Raw genomic sequence first — 25819 nt, 5'->3', positions numbered from 1 at the left:
TAATAATTTGTGGGCTCACTATTCTGTCAGAGTCACCAGATCTTCGGGGTCCGTGCACGTTCCCAACACTTCCACCACAAGACAGCTCCAATACTCTGATTAGATTTATCACAGAGTCTAAGAGAGTCCAAGTGGGGAAAAGGGGATTAGGACGGGAACAGCTGGGAAGGAGACCTATAGGAAGCAAAAGGTTAAAACACAACATCAAAATTACATCTCATGAAATCAGTACCATGCTACAACTCTAAGCTTCGTCTTTTCCGAAAAACATGAACAACCCTAGAATAATCCTAAAACTGACTAGACTTTAGATGACCGAATACCTGAGAAGGAAACAGGAAAAGTTAAATATGACTTTCAGATTCAAGTATTTTCTTTAGCATGAGAATCAGGAAACACTCTGAGCAATTTCTAAACAACCATATGTATCTCCTCTTAGGAATACATATCAGGAACGCACAGCATTAAATCTAGAACTCTGGTATTGTTGGGTTCATCTCAGAAAAAAACATTGGGAAGTAAATTGCGCACATTGCAGATTTTTATATGAGTATTAAACACCATAGAGGTTTGTGCACCATGAAATCACACAACGTAGATTCAAGGAATAAATCATGTGACGTGTCAACTTGAAATGCTTCCAAAAAAATGTCTTAGAATGGTAGCGCACAGTAACTTACATTATTTATACACGAGGAAAGAATTGCGCGTCTTGCCGATTCAAATGCCACCATACAAATGCCAAGAAATGGTAGCGCACAATGAACAACATGAAAAGCACTCAGGGAAAGAATTGCGCGTCTTGTCTATTCAAATGCCACCATACAAATGCCAAGAAATGGTAGCGCACAATGAACAACATGAAAAAACACTCAAGGAAAGAATCGCGCGTCTTGTCGATTCAAATGCCACCATACAAATGCCAGAAAATGGTAGCGCACAATGAACAGCATGAATTACACACGAGAAGTGAATCACGCATTTCGCCGATTCGAATGCCACCATGTAAATGTCAAGAAAAGGTAGCACGCAATGAACAACAAAGTTAAATGCTCATGAAACGAGTTGCACGTCTTGCCAACTCGTAAAACATCATGTAAATGTCAAGAAATATCAGCGCGCAATGAACAACAATGTAATAACGAAGTCAAATCTTTATTGAATAAATTGCGCGTCCTCCCTATTTGCAAACCACCATACAAATGTCAAAAAATGGCAGCGCTCAAGTAATCTGTTATTCATTTAAGAATTAAAATCAAGAATATGAAGATTCTCAATTACGGTGTTGGGAAATGTCCAAACACCGTCTTACCGCCTGGAAACAGTGATCACCAATGAGAGATGAGTGCAGAAGACTGGAAAATCCAAATAGGCCGCCGGGACAGGAGCTCAGGAAGAAGCTGCTGCTCTGCACCGGGACCTCTGAATAGTGAGCACTGGAAGTTGGGCTGACTCTTTTATAGAGTCTTGGCCCAGCCTAGAACCACGCCCAGGCATGTTGCAGGGAAAGTCTCCAGAAGGCCCTGGAAAGGGACCACACCCTAACACACTCTGAATGTCTGCAGCAATACATTGTAAATGTACAGTATTTATAAGCACCTTAAAAATGAATCTTTTGGATGGAATTCTGCAATGCAAAAGGTTAAACAATAACATATCATCACAATGCATAAATTACTTTATCTTGCGAGTGTTGGGTTTTTGCATTCTAGATGCCCGTAGAGCGCGCACTGTCCTGGTGTTGACACAAACACAGATTTGGAAAATAGGAGGGTCAAGGCAAAACGTTTGGAGCTGACCCTGCAGAAAGGGCCAAGTAACACAACCTTTTCAAAGAAAAGAAGAAATGGCAGGTGTCTCTCACTCTTCTACTCAGGTTAGGCTGTAATGAAAAGCAGTGTCCTGCTAAGCTGTCAGGGAATGTCTCATTAATAGGTAGTATACCTACAGTCCTGCACCTTACCCCTCAAGTCAGTACATAAACACACAAGAAATGGCACTTTAATAAATTAGTTTTTATTTTACATTGTCTCTAAATGATGTACATGACAATGACTGTTGAACATTTTGGCACAAATTATGCAAATTAAGGCAAAGGTTAAATATGCCTTAATCCCATTTCAACACACAACCCTATCCTACTGGTTTTACTTAGATGTTTGTAACCTGCCATATAGCGGCATGATTGGATAAGATTTAACTAATGTGCTAATATGCCAAGTCTTGAAATGCCACCCAACATACGTCCTGGTATGAATCCACACTGGTCTTCATGGACCATTATCACCATATGTGTTTATAAGAGCATGGAAAGCACCTTACATAGTATCTTGGTGCCTGATTTGATAATTGTGAGGGGTCAGTATGTAGAGGGGTCAGATTCATCGCCACCCGGCTCAAGGAGCACACAGATTTCACCTTTCCTCATGGAGCATGGCAATATACCCCTCTCCCGGGTCTCCAAAAGGACCTCCAGCAATCGCTGCGTCAAGGTCGCAGCATAAGCTTGATAATACTCAGCGAGGAATCCATCTCCACTGGTAGCCTTTGCATGGGAGAGTGTACCCATCGCGTCCCGCTGTTCCTCCAATGGCAGTGGGGCTTGCAAAGTCTCAATGACCGCCTGATCAAACCTCAGGAGGCCCACAGCAGCCAGATAGGGGCCATACACATGTGCACTGTATCTTAATTCAAACACCGTGTTATGCACTACATTCAGCCAGACCTCTATGCATGTTTAAAATTACACACATCACTTAAGAAGATTCTGAAAACTAGTTTGTTTTTCCATTATTTCTTTTTTCTCCACCCCTGCCAATCCATCCTCTATTTTTCCACTTACCACCTAATCAAATCCCTACGCGTAAAGCTTCCTCACTTCCGGTTTCCTCTCCCTATGCCACCCACACTTTTTAAAAAAATGTATTTTAAGATTGCGGTCCCCTCTGCAACTTGTTTACTCTCCACTTAGTGTGTTTTGCTTTAACATTCCCTTCCCCAATACACCCATAACTATTTAACCACGCCCCACTTGCCTCTGTTTACCTCTCTTTGTACCCCAGTTTTTTTTTTTTTTTGTGCCCCAAGCCCTGCCACCATTTTCCTCCCCTTTCTTCTTTTTTGTTTTTATCCTTTGTATCTCTGGCTATCTTCTTCTGTTGCTCCCTTTCCAACTTCTTTATGCTTTTTTCTTTCTGAGTTGCAGTGGTCAAAGAAAAAAAAAAAAAACTACCACACCTCGTATTTTTTTTCTTTTCTGCCTCCTTCTCTGCACCCTTCTTTAAAAGACAAAATATTCTTACAGTTGCTATCGTTTTAGTGTTTTGTATATTACTGCCCTGGGGTTTCAACCTGAATCTGGCATATTTTGCAACACAAAATCATTAGATTTTCATTTAAAAATATTTTGTCATTATGGCAAATCTCCAAAATGGAGATGAGCAGCCTAGGTTCGTCAGACGGGTGTTCTCAATTTTGAATATTCATCATAATGACCCAAAGCTACATTTTACACGTTAGAATATCCTTTGATTCTTGCAAGTACATCAGCCATAAGTAGGGTTCCTCCTAAAATGAATGTAACGTGCTGCTCTTCCATTATATACTATAATATTCAGTTATACTGTGAAGTGAAGATGTCCTGTTACATTAAAGCTTTAATATATTCTGGGAGACATGTTTTTAATGAATATGTACATAGGGCAGTTGAGTGTAACTAAATGGAAATACATTTATGCTAAATATACAAGCAATCAGTGTTTAAGGACATCAGTTATGACAAGGGACGAACTTCCATTTCAAACTGAGTGCACCTTTCATTTTTTTATTATGTCTGTGAGTTGGAATACAGTTCCAACAAGCTTGCAAAGAGACATGTGGAAGCCAGTTGGTAGACAGATGCTGTTGAAGAAAAAGTGTGTAAGAGGAGATGAAGCTGGGGAGCAGGGTCAAGACTAATTTGCAGATGGCTGCGTCCAAACTGGAATGGTGTGGCAAAGAAAAAAAAAAAACACCAGTGGATGTAGGTCCACATCTGTGACTGCGGGTGAATGTTTCACATTGTTCAGCATTCTGTCCATCATCTGTTCTTTTTGCATTTGTCGCCCTAAGTGGGAATGGTATGCCCAGACGTGAGTCCCGTGCTTGCTATGCAACCGGATACGGGCTAATGTGACTGCTGAGGGGTGATACCTGAAACCGGTTCCAGGATGCTTGTTTCTGGTCCAGGGAGGAACTGGCCTGGCAGTTCAGGCTGGACTGTTCCCATGGGAAGCAGGGTCAAGACTGATTTTCAGATGGCTTGGTCCAAACTGGAATAGTGTGACATGTGGAAGCTGGTTGGTACATAGACGCAGTTGAAGAAAAAGTGTGTAAGAGGAGAGGAAGCTGGGGAGCAGGGTCAAGACTGATTTGCAGATGGCTTGGTCCAAACTGGAATGGCGTGGCGAGCAAAAAAACAACTAATTTAGGCCTGCATCTGTGACTGGGGGGTGAATATTTGACATTGTTCAGCATTCTGTCAGTCATCTGTTCTTTTTGCATTTTTCCCCCTCTGTGGACGAGTGGGTCCAAAAGTGGGCCCCATTCTCACTGTGCTTCTGGTTTCAGGCTATCCTGGCTGATGAGGGACGATACCCGAAAACAGTCCCAGGGTACTTGTTTCCAGTCTGGGAAGGACCTGACCTGGCAGTTTGGACTGGTCTGTTCCCATGGGGAACAGTATCAAGAATGATTTGCAGATGGCTGTGTCCAAACTGGAATGGGTGGTGAGCAAAAAAACACAATGGATTTAGGCCCAGGTCAGTGACTGTGGGTGGGTGGGGATTGAATGCTTGATATTGTTCAGCATTCCATTCATCTGTACTTTTTGCATGTTTACACCTATTTGCAGTGGTGCTGGGACTATTTTCAGAGTGGGGGTGCTACCATCAAGGTTACATCTTTAAAGGCAAAGCCATTGAGAAAAATGTGCACGTCTCTCTTAGAACAAGTATGGCAAATGAGCCCCATATATACAGCAGGAGAATGGTAAGGATGTGGTATGTTGCCAATGGTGCATTGTGGAGTACACTTTTTCAAATATGTTATTAAAGCATGGTTTAGTAGTGCACTCTTATTTGAAAACAGCAGATTTTCCATTGAAAATGGCATAAAATTTGCAATGACATGCAGTGTTACTGATACATAGTGCACCGATGATAATGTGTGAATACCGGGTTTCAGCAAATATTTATCATTTGCATATGGCCAAAATGAGCACTTGATGTGTTTTGATCCTATTAAAATCTTTTCTCTCATCATACTCCAGAATTACTGAAAAAATACTTCATTTGTGTTTTCTTCACAACTGATATAAGTTGGAATACTTGTACAGTTAATTTGCAAGTACTTACGTATAATGGTGTAGTTGAGACTGACATCCTACAAACGTTCCTTTCCCACGACTTGTACCCGAGCAAAATTGTCCGATTGTTCTCTTTACAAAATCAGATAAGAAAAGTAAATGCCAGTCTGCATATAAGCAGCAATTTGTCAGAAGATATAGCCTGACGTTTGACCTGTCTTCAAACAATCAGCAAATGTTACAAGATAAAAATAAAATAAAACGTAAAGGCATCTTTATTGCTGATTCACCTTCTGAGCTCCAGCATGATTAGTTTGGGGGTGGAACACCACCCCCACAATCCTACTTCCTGTGCCTTTGCATATTTGTGGTAAATCATGCCACAATGTACATATTCACGCGTAAATACATCTATATATATTTACTCACTGACGGCAAAACATGAATGTTTGCGGCACTATTTAAACAAGAATACATGCAACATTTGTTTAACAGCAGCAGCCTGAAAGGCCAACATGTCCATTCGAAAAGTAGTAAATAGAAGAAATGGAAAACGACCCTCCATGTATGTCCACAGTCCTGTTTGCCGCTTCTTCGCCCCTCTCTGTAGTTCACTGCTCAGCCTGTCTGCTGCTGACAACAGATGGGCTGCCAGGTTGAAAATTGACACCAACAGCTTCTTAGATGCGGACCTGCGGTACAGGGTGCATACTTCCATAATGCAGTACGTGCAGTGGAACTGGAGCCCAAGGGGTGGGGGATCAGCACTGCACCTGAATTGTAATCTTTTAAACTATCAAACCAGAGGATGAAGGTCATTTTTCCTTGCTTACATTAGGGCTGGTGGCACGCTTGCCACACCACAGGGCTTCCCGTACACCCTGATCCAACCTGGAAATTAGAATAAAGTAAAATGCGTATTGGTACAAGTATACACATGCATTGCAGCTGGTGACTCTCAGCGCACAAGTGTGTTTTTTACTCAATATTTTAACATGAAACAGCCTCTCTTGCACGGCTTTTTCGGCAGATGTGTGGGCTGGTGTGGGTGGCTATGCTGGCTGACATGGACAAGAGCCACAGGGCAAGAAGAGCGGCCGGGCCAACTCCGAAAGCACCCCCAAAGCCTTCATCCCCTTTGGTGGAATGTCTGGCTGGCCTGTTCATGAATCCATAGTGACGTTGTGACTATTTGAATCTGCATCATCGCAGCAGTGACTGAATGCATCAACGTCGGGCAGTGTATGTTGTGTCCATGTTCTTAGGCACAACTAGCTTGAACTTTTGTTACCCATTAAAGCCATAATCAATTGTGCAGAATAATCTGCTTTTGAATATGTAAAATCCTTTTTTCGTATTTTTTTCATTTTCTTAATAGCAGCTTCTGAAACAAATCTTGTGATCCCAAAAATATAAACTTATTTTGTCATTGATGTTGCTAGCACAGCTAGGTTCAAAGTGAAAGCTTCGGGATAATGGAAGAAGATATTATGTGCACTCGGAAAGGCAGTGCTTTGCAGCCATTACACGCTGCTAAACAGCCCAGACATTGACCAGGAAGGTAATGGCAGCGCTGTCATTTGATCTCGCGCGCCTTGATTTCGAAGTGGCCTTCACTGCACTTTCCCTCATCCGCCGCTTCAGTATGCATCTTTCTTACAGCCGAAAAGAATATCTATAATTGGCTATGAGGAAGCCAGTCTGTCATGCATTCAGTTACAACTTTCATTTGTCGTGCATGAAAAACATTTACAAAGTTATGCTTTTTTCTCTAGGTACAAGAAAAATCTGAAGGCCCTCTATGTTGTCCATCCGACCAACTTCATTAAAGTGCTATGGAATATCTTCAAGCCTCTCATAAGGTGGGTACCGACAGGATGCTATAATATTGCCATTCATGTTGATAAGAAGTCTGTACTGAAACAGCTGATCGAAAGGCCAGTGCATTCTGTAATGGTTTTAGCTCTTAGTACTGTCCTTAAAGGAACTGTTGTAATTAAAAGGGAAAATGGATTTTAGGAACTCGTTTAAATGACACAAACAATACAACAGGAACGTTTTAGTTAAACAAAAAATACGTCTGTGAAGATTGTCAATAAGTATGTTCAGCCACCTATCAGTGTTACTCCTGAATGCCAGTTTCAGAAGAACAATGACTGATGTTCTTAGTGGGCTGCGAACCGTGATGGTTTAGTGGCCTGTAGTTCTGTAGTGCAATTCCTTTGCATCCATCTTCTACATTATTTTATGGGTTTTGGTCTTTATATATGTCAACCTAAAAAAGCCCACATTCTGGTAATGCCATCACTTGCATGGGTATCAAAACACGTCTGAGACCGCTGTTCATCATTTCCTTATGATATATTCGTCGAGATGGCTATGGCCCTATTCATCAACATAACAATTGTTAAATTTGATTTCAGTCCATCAATTTACATCATTATTCAATGAGTACATTTGCAAATTAAGCACATTTTAACACATTATAAACAACAACTTCACATTTGTTGTTTAATATTTTACATTTTAAATGGGCTCAGCTATTCAGTTTTTGTCCGAGGGGACTCCAGTTCTCTTATGCAGCCTTATGTCCTTATTCATATAGTTTCTGCTAGATGTCTGCCCCTAGTTCCCAACTTTAACACTTGTGTTATGTTATGTTGTGTTGTGTTATGTTATGCTGTTAGTGTATTTATAGTGTGTTAATCACCTGTGAGGGTGTCCAGGCACTCCATTGCAGGCGTGTAAGGCCAGCTCTAGAGGGCTACTTGAAAAAACAGTTCTTCAGCTTCTTGTGAAAGTCCAGAAGAGAGGAGGCTCTGATGTGTTTTGGTGGTCGTTCCACGCTTTAAGTGGCAGGTATGAGAAGGTGCACGCCTCTCTTCTGCTTTTGTGCATGTATGGGGTGTGTGGTAATGAGAGACCGGCAGAGTGGATGTGTCTGGAAAGTTGGTGAACTGTTGGTTACTGTTCAGGTAGGCAAAGGTCTTGTGTTGTAGAGAGATTTGTAGGTGTGAGTGAGGAGTTTGAAGTGTGGCCGAGGAGTTTGAAGTGTGGCCCTCTAGGTATTTTGAACTAATGGAGTTCCCTTGGGTGTGGTGTCATATGGTCTCGGCATGGGAGTTGAAGTCTAGTCTTGCTGCTTTATCCTTATCCAAACAAATGTCTGACCATCTAGCATGGTCAATAGAGGTCTCGCGAGCAAAGAAACTTTACATTTGTAAAGTCCAAAATTTAAATTATTTTTTTGCTCTGACTCCATCGTGTGTTGATGGTGTAACCAGCATTAGGAACTGTCTTCCTCTTTTACGAAGAACCTACAGTGTTGTATCATTTTTACCAATCCTTTAGCATAATTTTCTTTTTATCCGCTGAATGATCCTCAACTGTTTTTCATGAGGTCGAGGTTGTTCTGTGAGCAGAGTGCACTGATATTAAATTCATGAATACAGTTATTTGCTCCGCTGGATCTTACATCTCTGCAGGGCATGACAGCTGTCTCCTTTGCCATGTATTACAAACATTTTTAGGTTGCCTTAAATCTAAATCACAATTAGTTGACATTGATATTTTGATAAATTTTACTCAAAGGTTCCTTCTTTGAAAATTTCAGTTGTCAGCAGATAGTCACCTTCTAAAGCTGAATGCCAAAATGGCCCAGTCTAGTAGTGTAATAATGAGAGAGCTTTGTGTGGTGAATGAAGCTGCTTGTGACATTTAGCCTAAACTGGAACTTCAAATCATTCTAACTTGGATAAATTGTCAACATTGTTGCATTGATCTTTTTAAACTAGCAGTGGTAGAGTGGTGAAAGGGTTGCAGTCATTTCTGCCAACAGTTGAACAACATCCATTTTCATTCCCCTTATAGAAAACTGCAAGGAAACACCACCACCTCGGCCACCACCAACCCCAACGCACCCAGCCACACCAGCCTCTTGCTCCCCTGGACCCACATCAACGACAAAGCCACCAGGAAAGCCATGAGCACCATCCACTCCGGATCCCCCTCTGACCCCACCATGTCTTCAACAAAGCGAGCCCCATCATCGCCCCACAACTCCGTATGATCATCAATAGCTCCTTCGAGACGCCACCTTTCCGGAGACTGGGAAGCACGCCGATGTCAACGCCCTGCTAAAGAAACCCAAAGCGGACCCTGATGACCTCAAGAATTACCGACCCATCTCCCTCCATCCCTTTCCAGCGAAGGTCATCGAGAAGATAGTCAACGGCCAACTGACCCGCTTCCTGGAGGACAACAACACGCTAGATCTCTCCCAATCCGGATTCCGCAGGAACCACAGCACCGAGACCGCCCTCCTCGCCGCAACCAACAACATCAGGACCATGCTCGACAAAGGCGAGACCGTGGCCCTCATCCACCTGGACCTCTCAGCTGCTTTTGACACCACCTGCCACCACACCCTCTGCATTCGCCTTTACGACGCCGGGATCTGCCACAAGGCCCTGGACGTATCACATCCTTCCTCTCCGGCAAAACCCAGAGAGTCCGCCTTCCTCCCTTCCTGTCAGAAGCCACCAAGACCATCTGCGGCGTCCCCCAAGGGTCTTCTCTCAGCCCTACTCTCTTTAACATCTACATGGCACCGGTCGCCAACATCTTTCGATCCCCCAACCTCAGCATCGTCTCCTAGACCGACGACACCCAGCTGATCCTCTCACTCACCAAGGACACCGCCAAAACCAACCTCCACGACGGACTACATGCTATCGCCAACTGGATGGGGAAGAGCCGCCTCAAACTCAACTCGGACAAGACGGAGATCCTCATCCTTGGCTCCAACCGCTCCGCATGGGACGACTCCTGGTGGCCAGCCACCCTAGGAACCGCACCAACGCTCACCACCCACGCACTCAATCTAGGTTTCATCCTAGACTCATCGCTCACCATGACCCAGCAAGTCAACGTCGTCTCATCCTCCTGCTTCAACACCCTCTGCATGCTTCGCAAGATTTTCAGATGGATCCCCAACGAAACAAGAAATATGGTCACCCACGCCCTTGTCAGCAGCAGACTGGACTACGGAAACACGGCCAAGCTCCAGAAGAAACTACAGCGTATACAGAATGCCTCTGCATGCCTCATCCTCAACATCCCACGCCGCAACCACATCTCAGCCCACCTCATAGACCTACACTGGCTTCCCGTCACCAAGAGGATCACCTTCAAACTCCTCACCCACGCTGTTAGACCTGACAGCCTTAGGGTGGTCACCCCTAACTTTTTGCCTGCCTCCTTCCACTTTTTGGACACTGTTTTTGCTGGTTTTTAGACTCTGCGCACTTTACCACTGCTAACCAGTGCTAAAGTACATATGCTCTCTCCCTTTAAACATGGTAACCTTGGATCACACCAAATTGGACTATTTGATTTACTTGTAATTCCCTACTAGTATAGTGCACTATATGTGCCCAGGGCCTCTAGATTAAATGCTACTAGTGGGCCTGCAGCACTGGTTGTGCCACCCACTTTAGTAGCCCCTTTACCTTGTCTCAGGCCTGCCAGTGCAAGGCCTGTGTGTGCAGTTTCACTGTCACCTCGACTTGGCATTTAAAAGTACTTGCCAAGCCTAAACCTCCCCCTTCTCTACATATGTCACCTCTAATGTGTGCCCTAGGTAACCCCTAGAGCAGGGTGCTGTGTGGGTAAAAGGCAGGACATGTACCTGTGTAGTTTACACTTCCTGGTAGTGTAAAACTCCTAAATGCGTTTTTACACTACTGTGAGGCCTGCTCCCTTCATAGGCTAACATTGGGGCTGCCCTCATATACTGTTGAAGTGGTAGCTGCTGATCTGAAAGGAGTAGGAAGGTCATATTTAGTATGGCCAGAATGGTAATACCAAATCCTGCTGACTGGTGAAGTTGGATTTAATATTACTATTTTAGAACTGCCACTTTTAGAAAGTGAGCATTTCTCTGCACTTAAATATTTCTGTGCCTTACAATCCACGTCTGGCTGGGTTTAGTTGACAGCTCCTTGTGTATTCACTCAGACACACCCCAAACACAGGGTACTCAGCCTCACTTGCATACATCTGCATTTGGAATGGGTCTTCCTAGGCTGGGAGGGTGGAGGGCCTGCTCTCACACAAAGGACTGCCACACCCCCTACTGGGACCCTGGCAGACAGGATTGAACTGAAAGAGGAACTGGTGCACCTCTAAGCCACTCTTTGAAGTCTCCCCCACTTCAGAGGCACATTTGGGTATAAAACAGGGCCTCTGCCCTACCACCTCAGACACTTCCTGGAGATGAAACCTGAACCAGAACCTGCACCCTGACAAGAAGAACTGCCTGGCTGCCTAAAGGACTCACCTGACTGCTTTCTACAGAAAACTGCTGCCTTGCTGTTGCCCTGCTGTCTTGCTGCTCTCTTGCTTTGCTGCAGAAGTGCTCTCCAAGGGCTTGGATAGAGCTTGCCTCCTGTTCCCTGAAGTCTCAGGACCAAAAAGACTTCTCTCTTGCAACTGGACACCTTGTGCGGTGAAAAATTAGACGCACAGCTTGTTCCTCTGTGAAAAATTCACCGCTTGCCGAACTGGAACGACGCCGCTCGACTTTGCGGAGAAAAGATCGACGCAGTGCCTGCGGTGTGACCAGAACTTCGACGCACGGCTCGCCTGGACAACGCCGCCCCACTTCCAGAGGGGAAATCGACGCAGCGCCTGCCGTGAGGGAGAAATTTCCACGCATCGCCCACCGGAACGACGCACAGTTGGTCAACAAGCCCAGGATTCCACGCACAGACCCCGGGGCGTCTGAAAACCCTGCAACCCGAAGAGGAGACCTGTCTGCGTGCCGGAAATCGACGCAACGTCTTCCCGCATGAAAAATAATGACGCAAGTCCTTGTGTGAAGGGGCGAAACCGACGCACACACCATTTTCCACGTATCTCCTCCTCTGCGGCCCTTTGCGGACATTTTTCACTCCAACCAGGCACTTTGTGCTTGAAAGAGACTTTGTTTGCTTTTTAAAGACTTAAGACACTTTATATCACTTTCCAGTGATATCTTTACAATTTCTTATTGCATCTTTTACCGTTTTGACCTGCAAATATCCAGATAAATATTATATATTTTTCTAAACACTGTGTGGTGTATTTTTGTGGTGCTATATTGTGTTATTTTATGATTTATTGCACAAATACTTTACACATTGCTTTCTAAGTTAAGCCTGACTGCTCAGTGCCAAGCTACTAGAGGGTGGGCACAGGATAATTTGGATTGTGTGTGACTTACCCTGACTAGAGTGAGGGTCCTTGCTTGGACAGGGGGTAACCTGACTGCCAACCAAAGACCCCATTTCTAACACACGCCCACAAAGCTCTTCACAACACGAGCCCTGCTTACCTCAACAAGTGACTCACCTTCCACACTCCCACCTCCGTTCTGCCAACCTTGTCCCTCGCATCCATCGAACTACAGCCGGCGGCAGATCCTTCTCCCACCTCGCCACCAAGACCTGGAACACCCTCCTCGTCCACCTACGACAAACCGAGGACCTCCTGACCTTCAGGAAACGCCTCAAGACCTGGTTATTTGAGCAGTAGCAGTCCTCCCCGCCCCCTTTTTTTCAGCACCTTGAGACCGTAGCGGGTGAGTAGCACGCTTTACAAATGATTGATTGATTGTGTTGGTCATGTTACAGTGAAGGTAGCCTACCATCATTGTTTTTAACCATAATCCAGAACATAAGTGTCCTAATTGTGAAACAACTATTACGTATGTGTAGGGGGTGGTGTTTTCTGACCAGGCTGTAAGCATCCCTGGACGCTCAACAGCACATAATTTAAGGACAGTTTTGCTTCCTTTACAAGACCAATCCTGAGTTCTGTGTTGTTGAGTATTCTACTCATTAAGATAGGGCTTTACATTCACAGTGTTAAGACTGCTTGGTCTGGAAGAGGAGATAGTTCAGTGGATTACACTTATGCATTGGCCCACAGTAGTATAGGTGAGAGTGAATGGTTATATCTTGTCAAGAGTCACAATTATTTGGTCCACAAGACAGGGAAGTCCTTGCTCACGACTACGTTTTGGGATTACGCTGGCCTTCCATGAACCCTCAAGGAACATCATTCGGACGGGCATGATGTTTGCTGGACTTCAAATACTGGTATCTCTGTATGTAATTGATGTTCTGTTTTCCATTGAAGACCCTGATCACACACTTTGGTAAGTTGTCAGAGCGCCACATTAGCTGTGGCTCACAGTGCAACCCATCAAATCTCATGTAGACTTTCTCCTACAGTGAAGGGAGGAATCTCTCCAATATTTAGGCATTCAAATTCGATGAGACAGCGACATTGTGACAACTATGGGGAAACGGTTATGAACATTCGGAAACACATAGATCACTGAAAAGATCTCCCTTTGTCGATAGAAATATGTTTATTATTTATATAACTACGTTTTTCCCCATAAAAGATCTTCTAGTTGAAAAAAACGCACAAGATATGTATCATTTATGATGGGAAACAATCTCATGAACAGCACATATCCAGTCTCCCTCCAAGAATGACATAAGCTATACAAATGTAACCCCCGAGACTTGGATTCAGTTTCCGTCCATCAGAGCATTATTTGTCAATCTGTCATTCATCAAATCTGTATGCACACTGTTAACAGTAAGCTTTTTTTTTTTTTACTTGAAAGGCAGTGCACCTTTCGGTTGTCCCAATTATTTTACTCCACCTTCAAGACTGACAGATGCTAACATACCCATGTACATCCTATGCTTCTCTAAGTATCCCAGAGAAGAGTCGGTTTTCCAGATGTTCCCCAATTTATACTCTCTATTTCTTTTTTCCGATTATTCTGAGTTATAATATCCGGTCACAGACGTGTTTATTTGTGTTCCTGTGTTTGCGATCCTTATTTGTTCTGAATTTAGTTTAACGCTAGTTAACCAACTATAGCTAGAAAACCCCTGACGTGTGTACCCTAGCAACAAGGTATCTGATGTCACCTGTTTGAATCAAGGTAAAAACAAACGTGTCTTACCCATTTTAAATTTTATGGATGGTTTAGATCCTTCTCTCGCAAGAATGCAAAATGCTGCTTAATGAAAGCGCTCCTTTTGTGGATAAGAAACAATGAGTCGGAATGGGAGCCATGTCTGTGCAGAAATCTACATTAGTAAATCCCACTTAAATGGTGGGAAGTGAGCATTACAAGGCGTGGTATGGGTTGGATGTTTTGGAACACCCATAAAGATCTACTTTTTTGGGCATTCCCAAACTTATGCCTGACCTTTTTCTGTCGTAGAAATGGTCGGTAGCTACTCTTCTAGGATAGGAAAGAAAACTGCATCACCCCCGCTTTGACACATGTTTTGGGGAATGGCTTTCTTTATGGTTAAAATTGTTTTCCCCACAGAGGAACGATGTGCATTTTCACCGAAGGCTTTATTACTACTGTGCAGTATACTCTGCTGTGGAGAATTAGGAGTTGTTTAAAAAAGCCACATGACATTGTGGGCCAGGAAGCACGCACTTGGTGCAGTTTTCCAAAAGTACTACTGTTAATAATTGGGAATAACCTGTAAAAGTACACTCTGGCACATAGGACCGAATGTTTTTTTTTTTATTTTCTCTCCATCTCGATTGGTTGATATAAGTGATATTTTCAGCAACTGATAAACAAGGCATACATCTTCAGTGCCTCATTAAAATACATTCTGCAATACTTGTTCATGTTTGAGTGGTATTTAATTAACACAAATATTTCAGAGAAGCAAATCAGAACAAGCCTTAAAGAATCGAATTGGATGTGATTGTATTGTAAGCCTACTGACCACAAAACTGGTGTTAGACCTGTCAGCCTTATGGTGGTTGTCCCCCAAACGTTTTGCTGCATTTGTGCTGATCTCGTTTTTGTTGTTCTTAGGACTCTGTACAGTTTACCACAGCTGACCAGTGCTAAAGTGCGTTTGCTCACTCCCTAAGACGTGGGATCCCTGGCTTACACCCAATTGGCACATTTAATTTAATTTAAGTCCCTCGTATGGTGCCTGTACCCAGGTAATTTAATTTAAATGCTACTAGTGTGCCTGCTGCACTCATTGTGCCACCCACTTAAGTAACCTCTTAAACATGTGTCAGACCTGCCATTGCAGCCAGTATGTGCAGTTTTAGACTGCCTTTTTGATCAGGAAAATTAAACCTCTTGCAAGGCTTAAACCATTCTTTTGAATACATATAAATCACCTTTAGGTTAGCCCCTAAAGAGCCAATAGACAGGGTGCAGTGAGTGTATTTAAAAGTTTGGATGTGTACTTTTAATTTTTACATGTCCTTGTAGTGAAAAACTCATAAATGTGTTTATCACTACTGCAGGGCCTAACCGCTCCCATTGGATAATTTTGGATTAACTTATTACATTTAATAAGTGTTAACTGTCAATTGGAAGTAAGTAGGAATGTTGAAGTTAGTGTCTAAATCATTTTAATTTAGATCCCTGTTTAATGGCAAAGTCAGATTTTAAGTCACAATTCTGAAAATCCCATTTTATTGTCCCAATCATTTGATGCCTGAAACCTGGGTCACGTGACTAGGTGTAGTTAACAGGTGTAGTTAACAGTTGACCTTTGTGTATTGCTCCCAAACAGTGGGACACAGGGAAAATAGGTGTTGGCAGGATGGGCCACCTTTGGCTTGATAGGGGGTAGGAGCTGGCACCTACCACACGTATGCATCACAAAAGCTCTGCCTCAGCACACTCACAAAGGGTATCACACCAGTCTTTTGTGCCCCCAGGGAAGCGTAGCCCACGGCCGGGCGGCAGCAAATTCCAAACACCTCTAGGGGTGTAAACTTCCAGTACCTTCTCCTACTTCAAAGCTGGAACCAAGTATAAATATTGGGGCCTCAGACCAAACTCTTTAGTACACCCCTGGGCCTGCGGAAGACTCAAAAGGACTGCTCTGCTGCAAGATGGACTGCTACTCTGCTTCCCTGCTGCTCGAGTGCAAAGGATTGGACCTGCACCGTAAACCCAGGACCATGATCAGAGCCTCAGGGACAGAAACGGCTCCAACCACCTTGAACTCAGCTATGACTCTACTCTTCTGCACATCCCTCCAAATGTATCTGTTGCCAAGATGTGAAAACCCAGACCAGTTAATATCAAAACTGAATAATAGTGGAGCACACTAAGCACCAATTATTGTAAATCTTATTGTTAATCTGGTATTTAGTATAGCCATAAAAAACAATTCAACTGCATAATAAAAGAAAATAGATAAGTAAAAAAAAAAATTGACATCAGGGTGCCCATAATTTTTTTCTTTTACTAAATCAATTCAGGATAATCAATTTAGGGTACAAATGTTCTTTACACATTTCCATTGTGACTTCATACATTTAAATGATTTCAAACAATAATCATTGCTATTCAGATTTTAGCCCAATGATTGAAGATTTCATGCTATTCAGCCTTTACATACTTTCAGCCAATGATTTCCTCAAGGCTTGCTCCTGGTATTAAGTACACCTTAGCCAAAGAAACGACCACTCATATTTTGTCTAGCGTAAAGGAAATATATGTATTCCAATTGTGCACAATTAGTATTTTCCCATAAGTAAAAGGTTCACTTCTTTCAATAGCAGTCTAAACTTTGGATGCTGTAATATATGTATCCGTACTCCTGACAGTATGAGTGACCCAAATCGGCGTCTTGGCACATGCCAACAAAGGCGTGGCATTGTTGCCCTTAGGTTTTTGACACCTTGAACCCAGCGCCTGTATTCTGTCTGCTGTGAGTCTTGCCATCCAAGTGGTGTCACCCCAGTCCTGGACTCTTGGAGGTGGACCTAAAGGTGCTTTGTCAGACCAGCTGTGGTCTTTTGGGCAGAACAGACGCAGAACGACACATCTTGCAGCTCTGCATCAGAACTGCTGCTGTGTAATGCATCGGCAATGCAGTACCTCACATCGCAGGCCCGCAGCTCCACTTATGCACGACACGCCCTCAACACAGTGCTTCACATTGCAAGCCTTTGCTTATGGCATCCTTGGCGTCGATGCAGGACTTCACCTCACAAGCCTCGTCGACGACTCCATTTAAACTACATCTGTGCAATACATCGCCGATGCAGAACCTCACATTGCTGCTCCCGCAGCCCTTCTGAACCTCTGCTATGTGACGTATCCTTATTGCAGGATATGGCAATGCTCCACAACCATTTTAGGTACATTGTTTACTGGGCCTGAATTGGTCCCTGTATCCGACCTGTGCTCCATCGCGGTTGGCCTGAACTTGTGACTTTGTGGCGGTCCATCGCGAACAAATACTCACAGTTGGCGCTTTGTGTTTTTAGGCACAATTTTTCCCTAAATCTTTAAAATTGTATATTTCCGATTCTACTGATTGGAAGTTTGTCATTTAGGCCTTAAATAATGTATTACATTTTGCTCTATTTTTCTAAATTGGTGTAGGAATTTTCTTGTTTTGTGTTTTCACTTTATTACTGCATAAATTCTTTACACATTACCTCTAGGTTAAGCCTGGCTGCTTTATGTAAGCTACCAGAGGTTAAGCACAAGTTAATTTGGGGTTTACTTGTGACTTCACCATGAGAGGAATTTTGGTTGCTTCATGAGTACACTACCCCTCTTACCCCCTCTCTCCCCCTCCCTACCCCCCCAACCATTAACCTAATTTCCTACAACTGGCATTAAAAGAAAGTGTAAACTTGAAAAAGGTACTAGCATGTCAGCAGTCCCTACTCCATACTTCTAGTATGTCCCACTGTTTATGCTGGTAAAAGCAGGGGGCACATTAAATCGTCATTCAGTAGACTCAGGAAAACAGTGTCCTTATTACACCAAACCTGTTCTAGATTAAACATGGGGGTTGAGGGGGCAAGTATTGATACATGATAATGTTCTTCATGCTAGGCTGCTCCAAACCACAAGTCAGGTATTGGACCCAGAGTCAGCAGTGTGCCTCCTTCACTCATGTGAGGTGTGAAAGGGAGTTCCGAATGGGCAGATAGTAAATCATTTAGGTAATGGCAAAGAGGAAGCGCTGTGGCAAATACCCATGGTTCCCCCTCCTCATTTAGGGAAGGACACCAGGTTCTCAAAAGCTCTGCCTCGCTGGATGTTTCAATAGAAATACTTGAACCTGTGATCCATCTTCCCCAGAAACTCAATGCTACCATGGAAATCAGATCAAGTTTTAGGAAAGGGATACCTCCACTGATTTTTCCTGCCGGTGACCGAGTAAAAAACTGCAAAAATGGCCCGATGCACATTGTGAAAACACCCTGCATGACATGAAAATGTTTATTTTGTACTGCAGAAATAACTCCACGTTGCGGTAGTATCTTTCTGCAGAACAAAAAAAAATGCCCACATATAATTTTGTTTTGCCATACCGTTTAATGCATTTTCAGCAAAAAATATGGCAGAAAGTCTTCTACCAAGAAGACCGTTGTGAGGACCTCTGCTAACCCAATTGCTTAGTGGACTGCCTGCCATGGCCTAAATGAGTCCATTTATCTAAGTTCCAACTTTTGGCAAAACAATCTCAGTCAGGCTGGTGGTGAACTTTTAGTACAAAATGCAGGCTACTGCTGAGAAGGTGGAGGCTGCCTGCCAAGATCGAAATGAGGCCTTTGGTCTACGGCTCCATCTTTTTCCCTGTATTGAAAATACAAAGATGCAAGGCTGGCCTCGTCCTATGTGTCTGAGATGGATTACCCCAAGGATGGTCCACGCTCTAGGGCCCTGAATTGCTCTATGGCTCTTCAGAATGTAAACGAGATATTTATATGAATTCTTCCCCCCCCATCACTGGCAGGGGGGGGGACACAGAAACTGCCATCAGCCCCTTTACAGAGTCTGCCAGTTTAGATTTCACGCATAGCCTCCCTGAAGATGTCGGGAATTCCTTCCTGGATGATGGATTCTGCATGGGTGAGCTTTTTCATTTTACACCTCTAGAAGAGGAATGGCTCTTGTGTCATCTGTATGTTGAGAAGCATTGCTGCTGCTTCTTATGGAAGAATAGAAGCACCGAGGAAAATCATTGATCACCCCTTTAATGGTAGAATCTCTTTGATTCCTATGCCATCAACATGTCTCTTCTTTCATGAAGATGCAGTTGGTGCTCAGGTGCTGCAGAGCTCTCCTTGCTCTTCTACTTCTCATGCCGTTTGTTAGTAAGTCATTTCCCAACAATGACTTTGTTGTGTTTCTGACTGGATGTTTGGACGGCAAGAGGAGTATGCAAAGGCCTGCCATATTTCACTTCTCTGGCTGGTCTCAGACGCAGCTGTAAGAGCCCAGTGTTAGGTTCTGCTATAGCTGTTTTGCTTTGCTGCTGTGTTAGCCCCATCTGTAGGGGCCAGTTAGAGTTTGTTTAAGTTTAGTTTTTTGTATCTACTGGGAAATGTTTTCCTTTTCTTCCAGCATAGACGTTTTGCGAGTAGGGACTGTTGGCTTTTTTTTTTTTGTTTGCGTGACACGAGGGTCATGGTGATGTTATGCACTACCACTCTGTCACTCCCAAGTCTCCTTTCAGGTAGAGCCACACATCCATCCCTAATGTACAAGTTAGTCAAGGGCTATTTTTCGTTCTTCTTCTTCCGGCTTTCTTTGTTGGGCCTGCGTCTTCAGACCTTTCATGGGACAGTATGTTTGTGACCCCCACCCCCTTCTTTTCCGCTCATCCTGTCGGGGCCCCCCTAATGATGTGTGTGTCAGTGTTGGTCTGTGGTGGAATCTGTTTTCTCGAGATGGGCTCAGTTCTCTTCAGCCTGCTTTAGCTGAAGATGACGAGTCTTCTTGCTGGCGGTTTTGGATTTTTCTTCTGGCATTGACCACAGTAACAACAGGGGCACCATAATGGTTCCACCCTCGGAGCCTGTCCAGAAAAGGATTCTGGGCTGCTGGTTCCTTCCGCTTCCCTTTGTGAGAACGAGTTGTCTTTATTATAGTGAGGTATTCTGTCCTCCTTCCTGTAAAACGTGGCTGCTTAATCGTCTTCCTCTTTGTCCGGAGGAGGAGGGACTGAACGCTTCATAAGTACCATCTACTGAGTGTAGTGACCTTAGATCTTAGTCCCACTTCCTCGGACGATCACCCCGCTTCCGTGTTTTATATTAGGCAAAAATAATGTCTGTGCCGCAGCCACGCGCCCTGGCATCCCGCGACTAAGTGGGATTAAATACAGGTAACACAAGGTTCTCCGTTTAATGTTACTAACGAGTGGGCGTTCCCTTGAAGTACATCTCTGCTCTTGCTAAGCTATGCCACGTCCATGTTGAAGGGCGGCATGTCTTAAATAAAACACAAAATGCTCGTCGGTTCCTCGGGCTCCTCCTGAGCACGACGATGCTTGGAAAAAAGAGAGTTCCTTCCAGGAACACCTGTCACCTTGTTATGGCAACAGTTTGCTGAAGTGCTGCTCGCAGTTAGAGCTGTCCAAAATAAGCCCACGAGATGAAGATGTAGCAGGTGTGCCATCTGCCAGCTCTCGTGCTGTGTAGTCGGCAGTTTGAAGATTGCCTCCTTTGCGGGGGGGCATTCAGCTACACATGAATAGGCCTTTTATTTTGTGTTTCGCAACGTGGAAAGGCACTAATGTTTTAGTGTGCATGCTTGTCTCGAAGGTTACTCGCCCCCTAACATCACATTCATTCAATTGCATGTGGCGTCATTGTGTGCTTTGTTGTGCTCCCCAACCATCAGGAGAGGACCTTGAAAAGATGTATTCCCAGCAAAATGGTTTCTATGGCAACCGAGGCCTGAGAGCATTGCCCAACATAAATGCAAAGTGCTTCCAATGTGGTCAGCGTTTCAGAACGAGAATCGTTAGGAAAATTAGAGTGTTACTCGTTACACTATTAGGACAAAGCTTTCCCTGGCGTTTTTTTCCTGAAAGTGTTTGGCCTTGGACGACCCTTGAACTTCAAGACTTGGGGAGATGAGGGGAGCCTTAAGTGGATGACATACTCAAACAACAACATTCCAGCACGCGCTCTTGATCGAGTAAAAGAGACAGATACATACTGTGGTATATTTCTCATTGTGGTGTGCCAATTTCAGCATTTTAAATATTTAGTTGAATATAGGGAACGGTGTAATTTATTATTACATGCTTTATGCAAATCGAAGTAGCGTACCATGAGTATTACATTCCATCCACCACCCATGTCTTGCGGACTTTTTTGATTTAAGCGTTTCAGTCTCTAATAATGTGCCTGGAGCTTCTGTAATAGTCTTTGCATTCTGTTTTGAACAATCAATTATCCGACTGCACAAGCACCCCCTGTTGTAATTTTTTGATAGGGTGCACGCTAATTGTTAATTAACAATTCAGTATCAACACTATTTGCTTTCTATTATGCTTCAGATTTCCTGTCAGGCCATGGCCTGATGTGTATCAGTCTGATTTTATGAACTGAAACATAGCGGTGCTCAGAGGTGACTTCCAACCATACTGGCTGAAACATGTTGGATCACCACAAGAAGGCGCTGTCCTCTTGCTTCAAAGAAAGGACATGTCCTCCTGCTTCTAAGAAAGAAGGACAACCATGGTCCCCAAGTCCATGACCATGGAAAACGCAGAGGTCTACAGCTGCATATGTTCTGTCGCAGATCTGCTCCTGTGGTTTTGTGTCCGACCGGTGATATCCATTTGTCAGGAATAGTCTCCATTCTCTTCTGCTGGCCATCCATCCTCATAAGCTTAAGAAGTAGGGTCAGAGAACACACCTAGAATGAAGAGGAGAGGTCAAGCTCTTTTTAATATTGCATTTTTAGGTCTTCCCTGTAGACAGCTTTTAGTTGCTCACTGTCGAAGACTTATTGTGGACAATACTAATTCTTATAAGAGGCTTTGGGTCAGCCCGTCATGCACCATTGGTTGACTTTCTCGTCACTCTCATTTGCTTGCATCTTATTCGATGGCTTTTCTGGCAGGGGTCTCTCCCTGGATCATAGTTTTTTTTAACCAACCTTTTGATTAGACATCTTGTATACTTCTACAGCTTCTCATCAGTTTGTGTTTTTTATTTTATTATTATTGATCCATTTTACTCTGTTCCACATTGGTGCCGCTGCTTGGTAGGATTTGTTTTAACTCCCTTCCTTGCCCCCTCTCAGTTTGTGATTTTTTTATATATTATTTTGCTGTTGCTGGCATGTACCATTTAATTTTTAATGCCCCTCTCCTCTGCCCTATCCACCATTGCTCCTGACCCTCCCTCAAGATTGTTTTTATATCCACACCGTTCATTATTATATATATATATATATATATATATGTATATATATATATATAGAGATATATATGTGTGTGTGTATATATATATATATATATATATATATATAATATTATATTTAGGACAGCCCAGCAACTACCATCCTTTGCCAGGCCGCTACTTCCTGTAAAAAGCCATTTTGTTCACCTTTCATTTTTATAATTTACTTCTCAGAACTGTTTGCCTTCCATCCTGAAATAGTAAATGAACAGGAGAAAAAGGCTGCCTCATGATGCCTACATGTGTAGTGATGTATGTGTGCATATTCATCATTGCTGTGGGACTTTGTTTGTCTTTTCTTTTTTCCCCCCCAGTTTTCTTAAACATTGGCAATAAAACATTTTGGCCCTGATTCCAAATTGGCGGGCGGCGGGAGCCGCCCGCCAAGCGGGAACCGCCAGAATACAGCTGCGCGTTCAAAAGACCGCCGCAGTAATTCTGAGTTTCCCACTGGGCGGGCGGGCGACCGCCAGAAGGCCGCCCGCCCGCCCAGCGGGAAACCCCTTCCCACGAGGATGCCGGCTCCGAATGGAGCCGGCGGAGTGGGAAGGGTGCGACGGGTGCAGTTGCACCCGTCGCGATTTTCAGTGTCTGCTATGCAGACACTGAAAATCTTTATGGGGCCCTGTTAGGGGGCCCCACGACACCCGTTACCGCCATCCTGTTCCTGGCGGTGAAAACCGCCAGGAACAGGATGGCGGTAAGGGGGTCGGAATCCCTATGGCGGCGCTGCAAGCAGCGCCGCCGTGGAGGATTCCCTAGGGCAGCGGGAAACCGGCGGGAAACCGGCGGGACACCGCCGGTTTCCCGTTTCTGACCGCGGCTGTACCGCCGCAGTCAGAATGCCCATGGGAGCACCGCCGGTTTCCCGTTTCTGACCGCGGCTGTACCGCCGCAGTCAGAATGCCCATGGGAGCACCGCCAGCCTGTTGGCGGTGCTCCCGTCATTTTAGCCCTGGCGGTCGTCGACCGCCAGGGTTAGAATGACCCCCTTTATCTTTTTTTTTGCTGTTAAAAACAACATCCTAGTGGCTTTGCCAGTGTTTGTTTTTAGTATGCCTAATTCCCTTAGGTTTAAATGGATATGTAATCTTATTTATTTATTTGTTTAAGGATGAAGACATTTTTATGAAATGCACAGGTCTCATACAGAAGAGAGCCTTGGATAATTGAGTGAAAGTGTAAATACCCTGGTTGAGACCGCACTGGGATAAATCACAAAAAATTGAGAATATATGGCAAATAAAGTAAAGGAGAAAAGACACAGATTTTGAGACATATATTTCTTGGTCAGTGCTTAAAGGAACACAGGCAGGACAATGCAATGCAAATTCTGGGAGTGGAACACAACACAAATAGCTGGGGTCCGGAAAACGCTTTCTAGAGTAAAGCAGGGGTCAAGGGTACAAATGAGGATGAAGAGTACAGTGTCAGTAACATGTGGACAAAGTCCTAAGGTGTCAGAAAGCACCTTTGCATATAAGCAAGTGCATCTCAAAATATTCGAATTTCTAATATTATGCTCCCATTATATAGCACACATGTAGTCCAGAATATTAAGCAGCTAAGTACATATTGGTAAGGATAGACATAGCATCAAGAAACATACATTTGGAGTTAAGTATAGTAGACCTATCCGGACTTATTTACTTTGTTCATATTTTGGTCATTAATATTTTTTGTTATAGTATCATAATAGCACAGTATTAATGACTGGCATTTGTAGTACTATATGCACATACGATTGGGAGAGAGATGGCAACATACACCCAGGAGACAACAAGAAGAGACCCAAATAAGCATGAGAGGTCCAGGTAGAAGAAATATGCTAATTAGAAGGGAGGAAAAACATTTGTCAATCCTCTCTAACTTTTTAACATTTTCCAGATCTTCAGTATATTCATTATCTCAAATATACACATAAAGGCTTCTATTCGTAGTTTTAAGTAGTTGCTGAATACCTCAATTATTTACTGGTAATTGCATTACTCTGAGTCCTCTTCCCTCGCTTTCCATTCATTCCAAAACGATGCCATCCTGCCGCACCAGACATCAATTACCATGCTAATCCTGTTAAAATATAAGCCTGTCTACCCCTTCTCCTGTTCATTTACCATGTCACAACTCCTCCTAATTTTTGTTGGCCTGGAACGATTGAGAGGGTTGGAAGGGCTTTAATCAATGGAAGTGAGGGAAGAAGACTCAGACTAATGCAACTGCCAGTAAGTAATGGGGCATTACCTCCCTTGTCCCTACCCTTGCTTCCCTTCATTACAGAATGACAAGATTGACAAGATTTAATGCAAGAAAGTCACATGTCTAATTTATTAAGGTAGAAAAACAAATGAGAGAGTAGGACCACTATTATTACTTCATAGTCGACAGAACTCTAGACCCCAAAACGTTGGAAAGTTCTCACTCATGTACAATCCTATACAGTAGTGAGAGACAAAAGTCAAAGGAGAAGAGAAAGTGTCCGCTTTGCAGATTCCAACTATGGAGCCTTTGAACTTCAGCACATAAAATTGTCATGTATAGACCTTGTGGATCTTTCTTGTACCCCCAAAGGAGAAACCTGACCCACAGCCTCATAAGCCAGGGAGAGCAAAGGCTTAACCTGCTAACTGAAGAAGTAGAAGGCTTTAAACCTTTCTGTACTGTCATAAATTTACAAATGATGAATCAGAAAGACTAAAAGGAGCAACCTATCCCAGTAAATCAGAATTGCTCTCCTAACGTTCAGTTGATGCTTTTTAACTTCCCTCTCCGAAGTAGGAGTTAAAAAAGATGATGGCAGAATAAACTGCTCGCTATGAAAGGGAGTATTGATGTTGGTAACAAAGGATTGAATGAGTTTTAGACTCAAGTTGTCCCCAAATTTTCTATCAGAAGTATACTTAAAAGACAAAGGTCCCAATTTTCCCAATCGCCTAGCAGAAGTCACACGAAGAAAGTCTTAAGAGGTAAGGTCTTAATATCTACGCTTTCTAAAGGTTCAAAGGGAGCCCCCTTCTAGAACCAAGAAAAGATCCCAGGAAGGGAACTGCTTCCCAGGAGAAGGAAAAATATTATTTAGACCCTTGAAAAGCCGACCAAATAAATCTTCCTTATCTAAGAGGTATTTCCAAGAACGTCTGAATGCCTTAATTGCTGCGCACTGAAGTTTCATAGTTGCCA

General features: G+C 43.6%; 1 protein-coding gene across 4 annotated transcripts in view; it reads left to right on the top strand.

Annotated features, from left to right (window-relative positions):
- ARHGAP8 (Rho GTPase activating protein 8) overlaps positions 1-25819 on the top strand; it is a 778529-nt gene that overhangs the window by 433076 nt on the left and 319634 nt on the right. For all 4 annotated transcript variants that reach the window (XM_069228274.1, XM_069228273.1, XM_069228270.1 and 1 more), the window contains one exon: positions 7120-7206. In XM_069228274.1, coding sequence (XP_069084375.1) covers positions 7120-7206 — 87 coding nt within the window. The remainder of the gene's footprint in view (positions 1-7119; positions 7207-25819) is intronic.

Source organism: Pleurodeles waltl, chromosome 4_1, assembly GCF_031143425.1.
Source record: "Pleurodeles waltl isolate 20211129_DDA chromosome 4_1, aPleWal1.hap1.20221129, whole genome shotgun sequence".
Lineage (NCBI taxonomy): Eukaryota > Metazoa > Chordata > Amphibia > Caudata > Salamandridae > Pleurodeles > Pleurodeles waltl.
The sequence above is the reverse complement of the archived record's forward strand: the minus strand, read 5'-3'. Positions and strand labels throughout refer to the sequence as shown.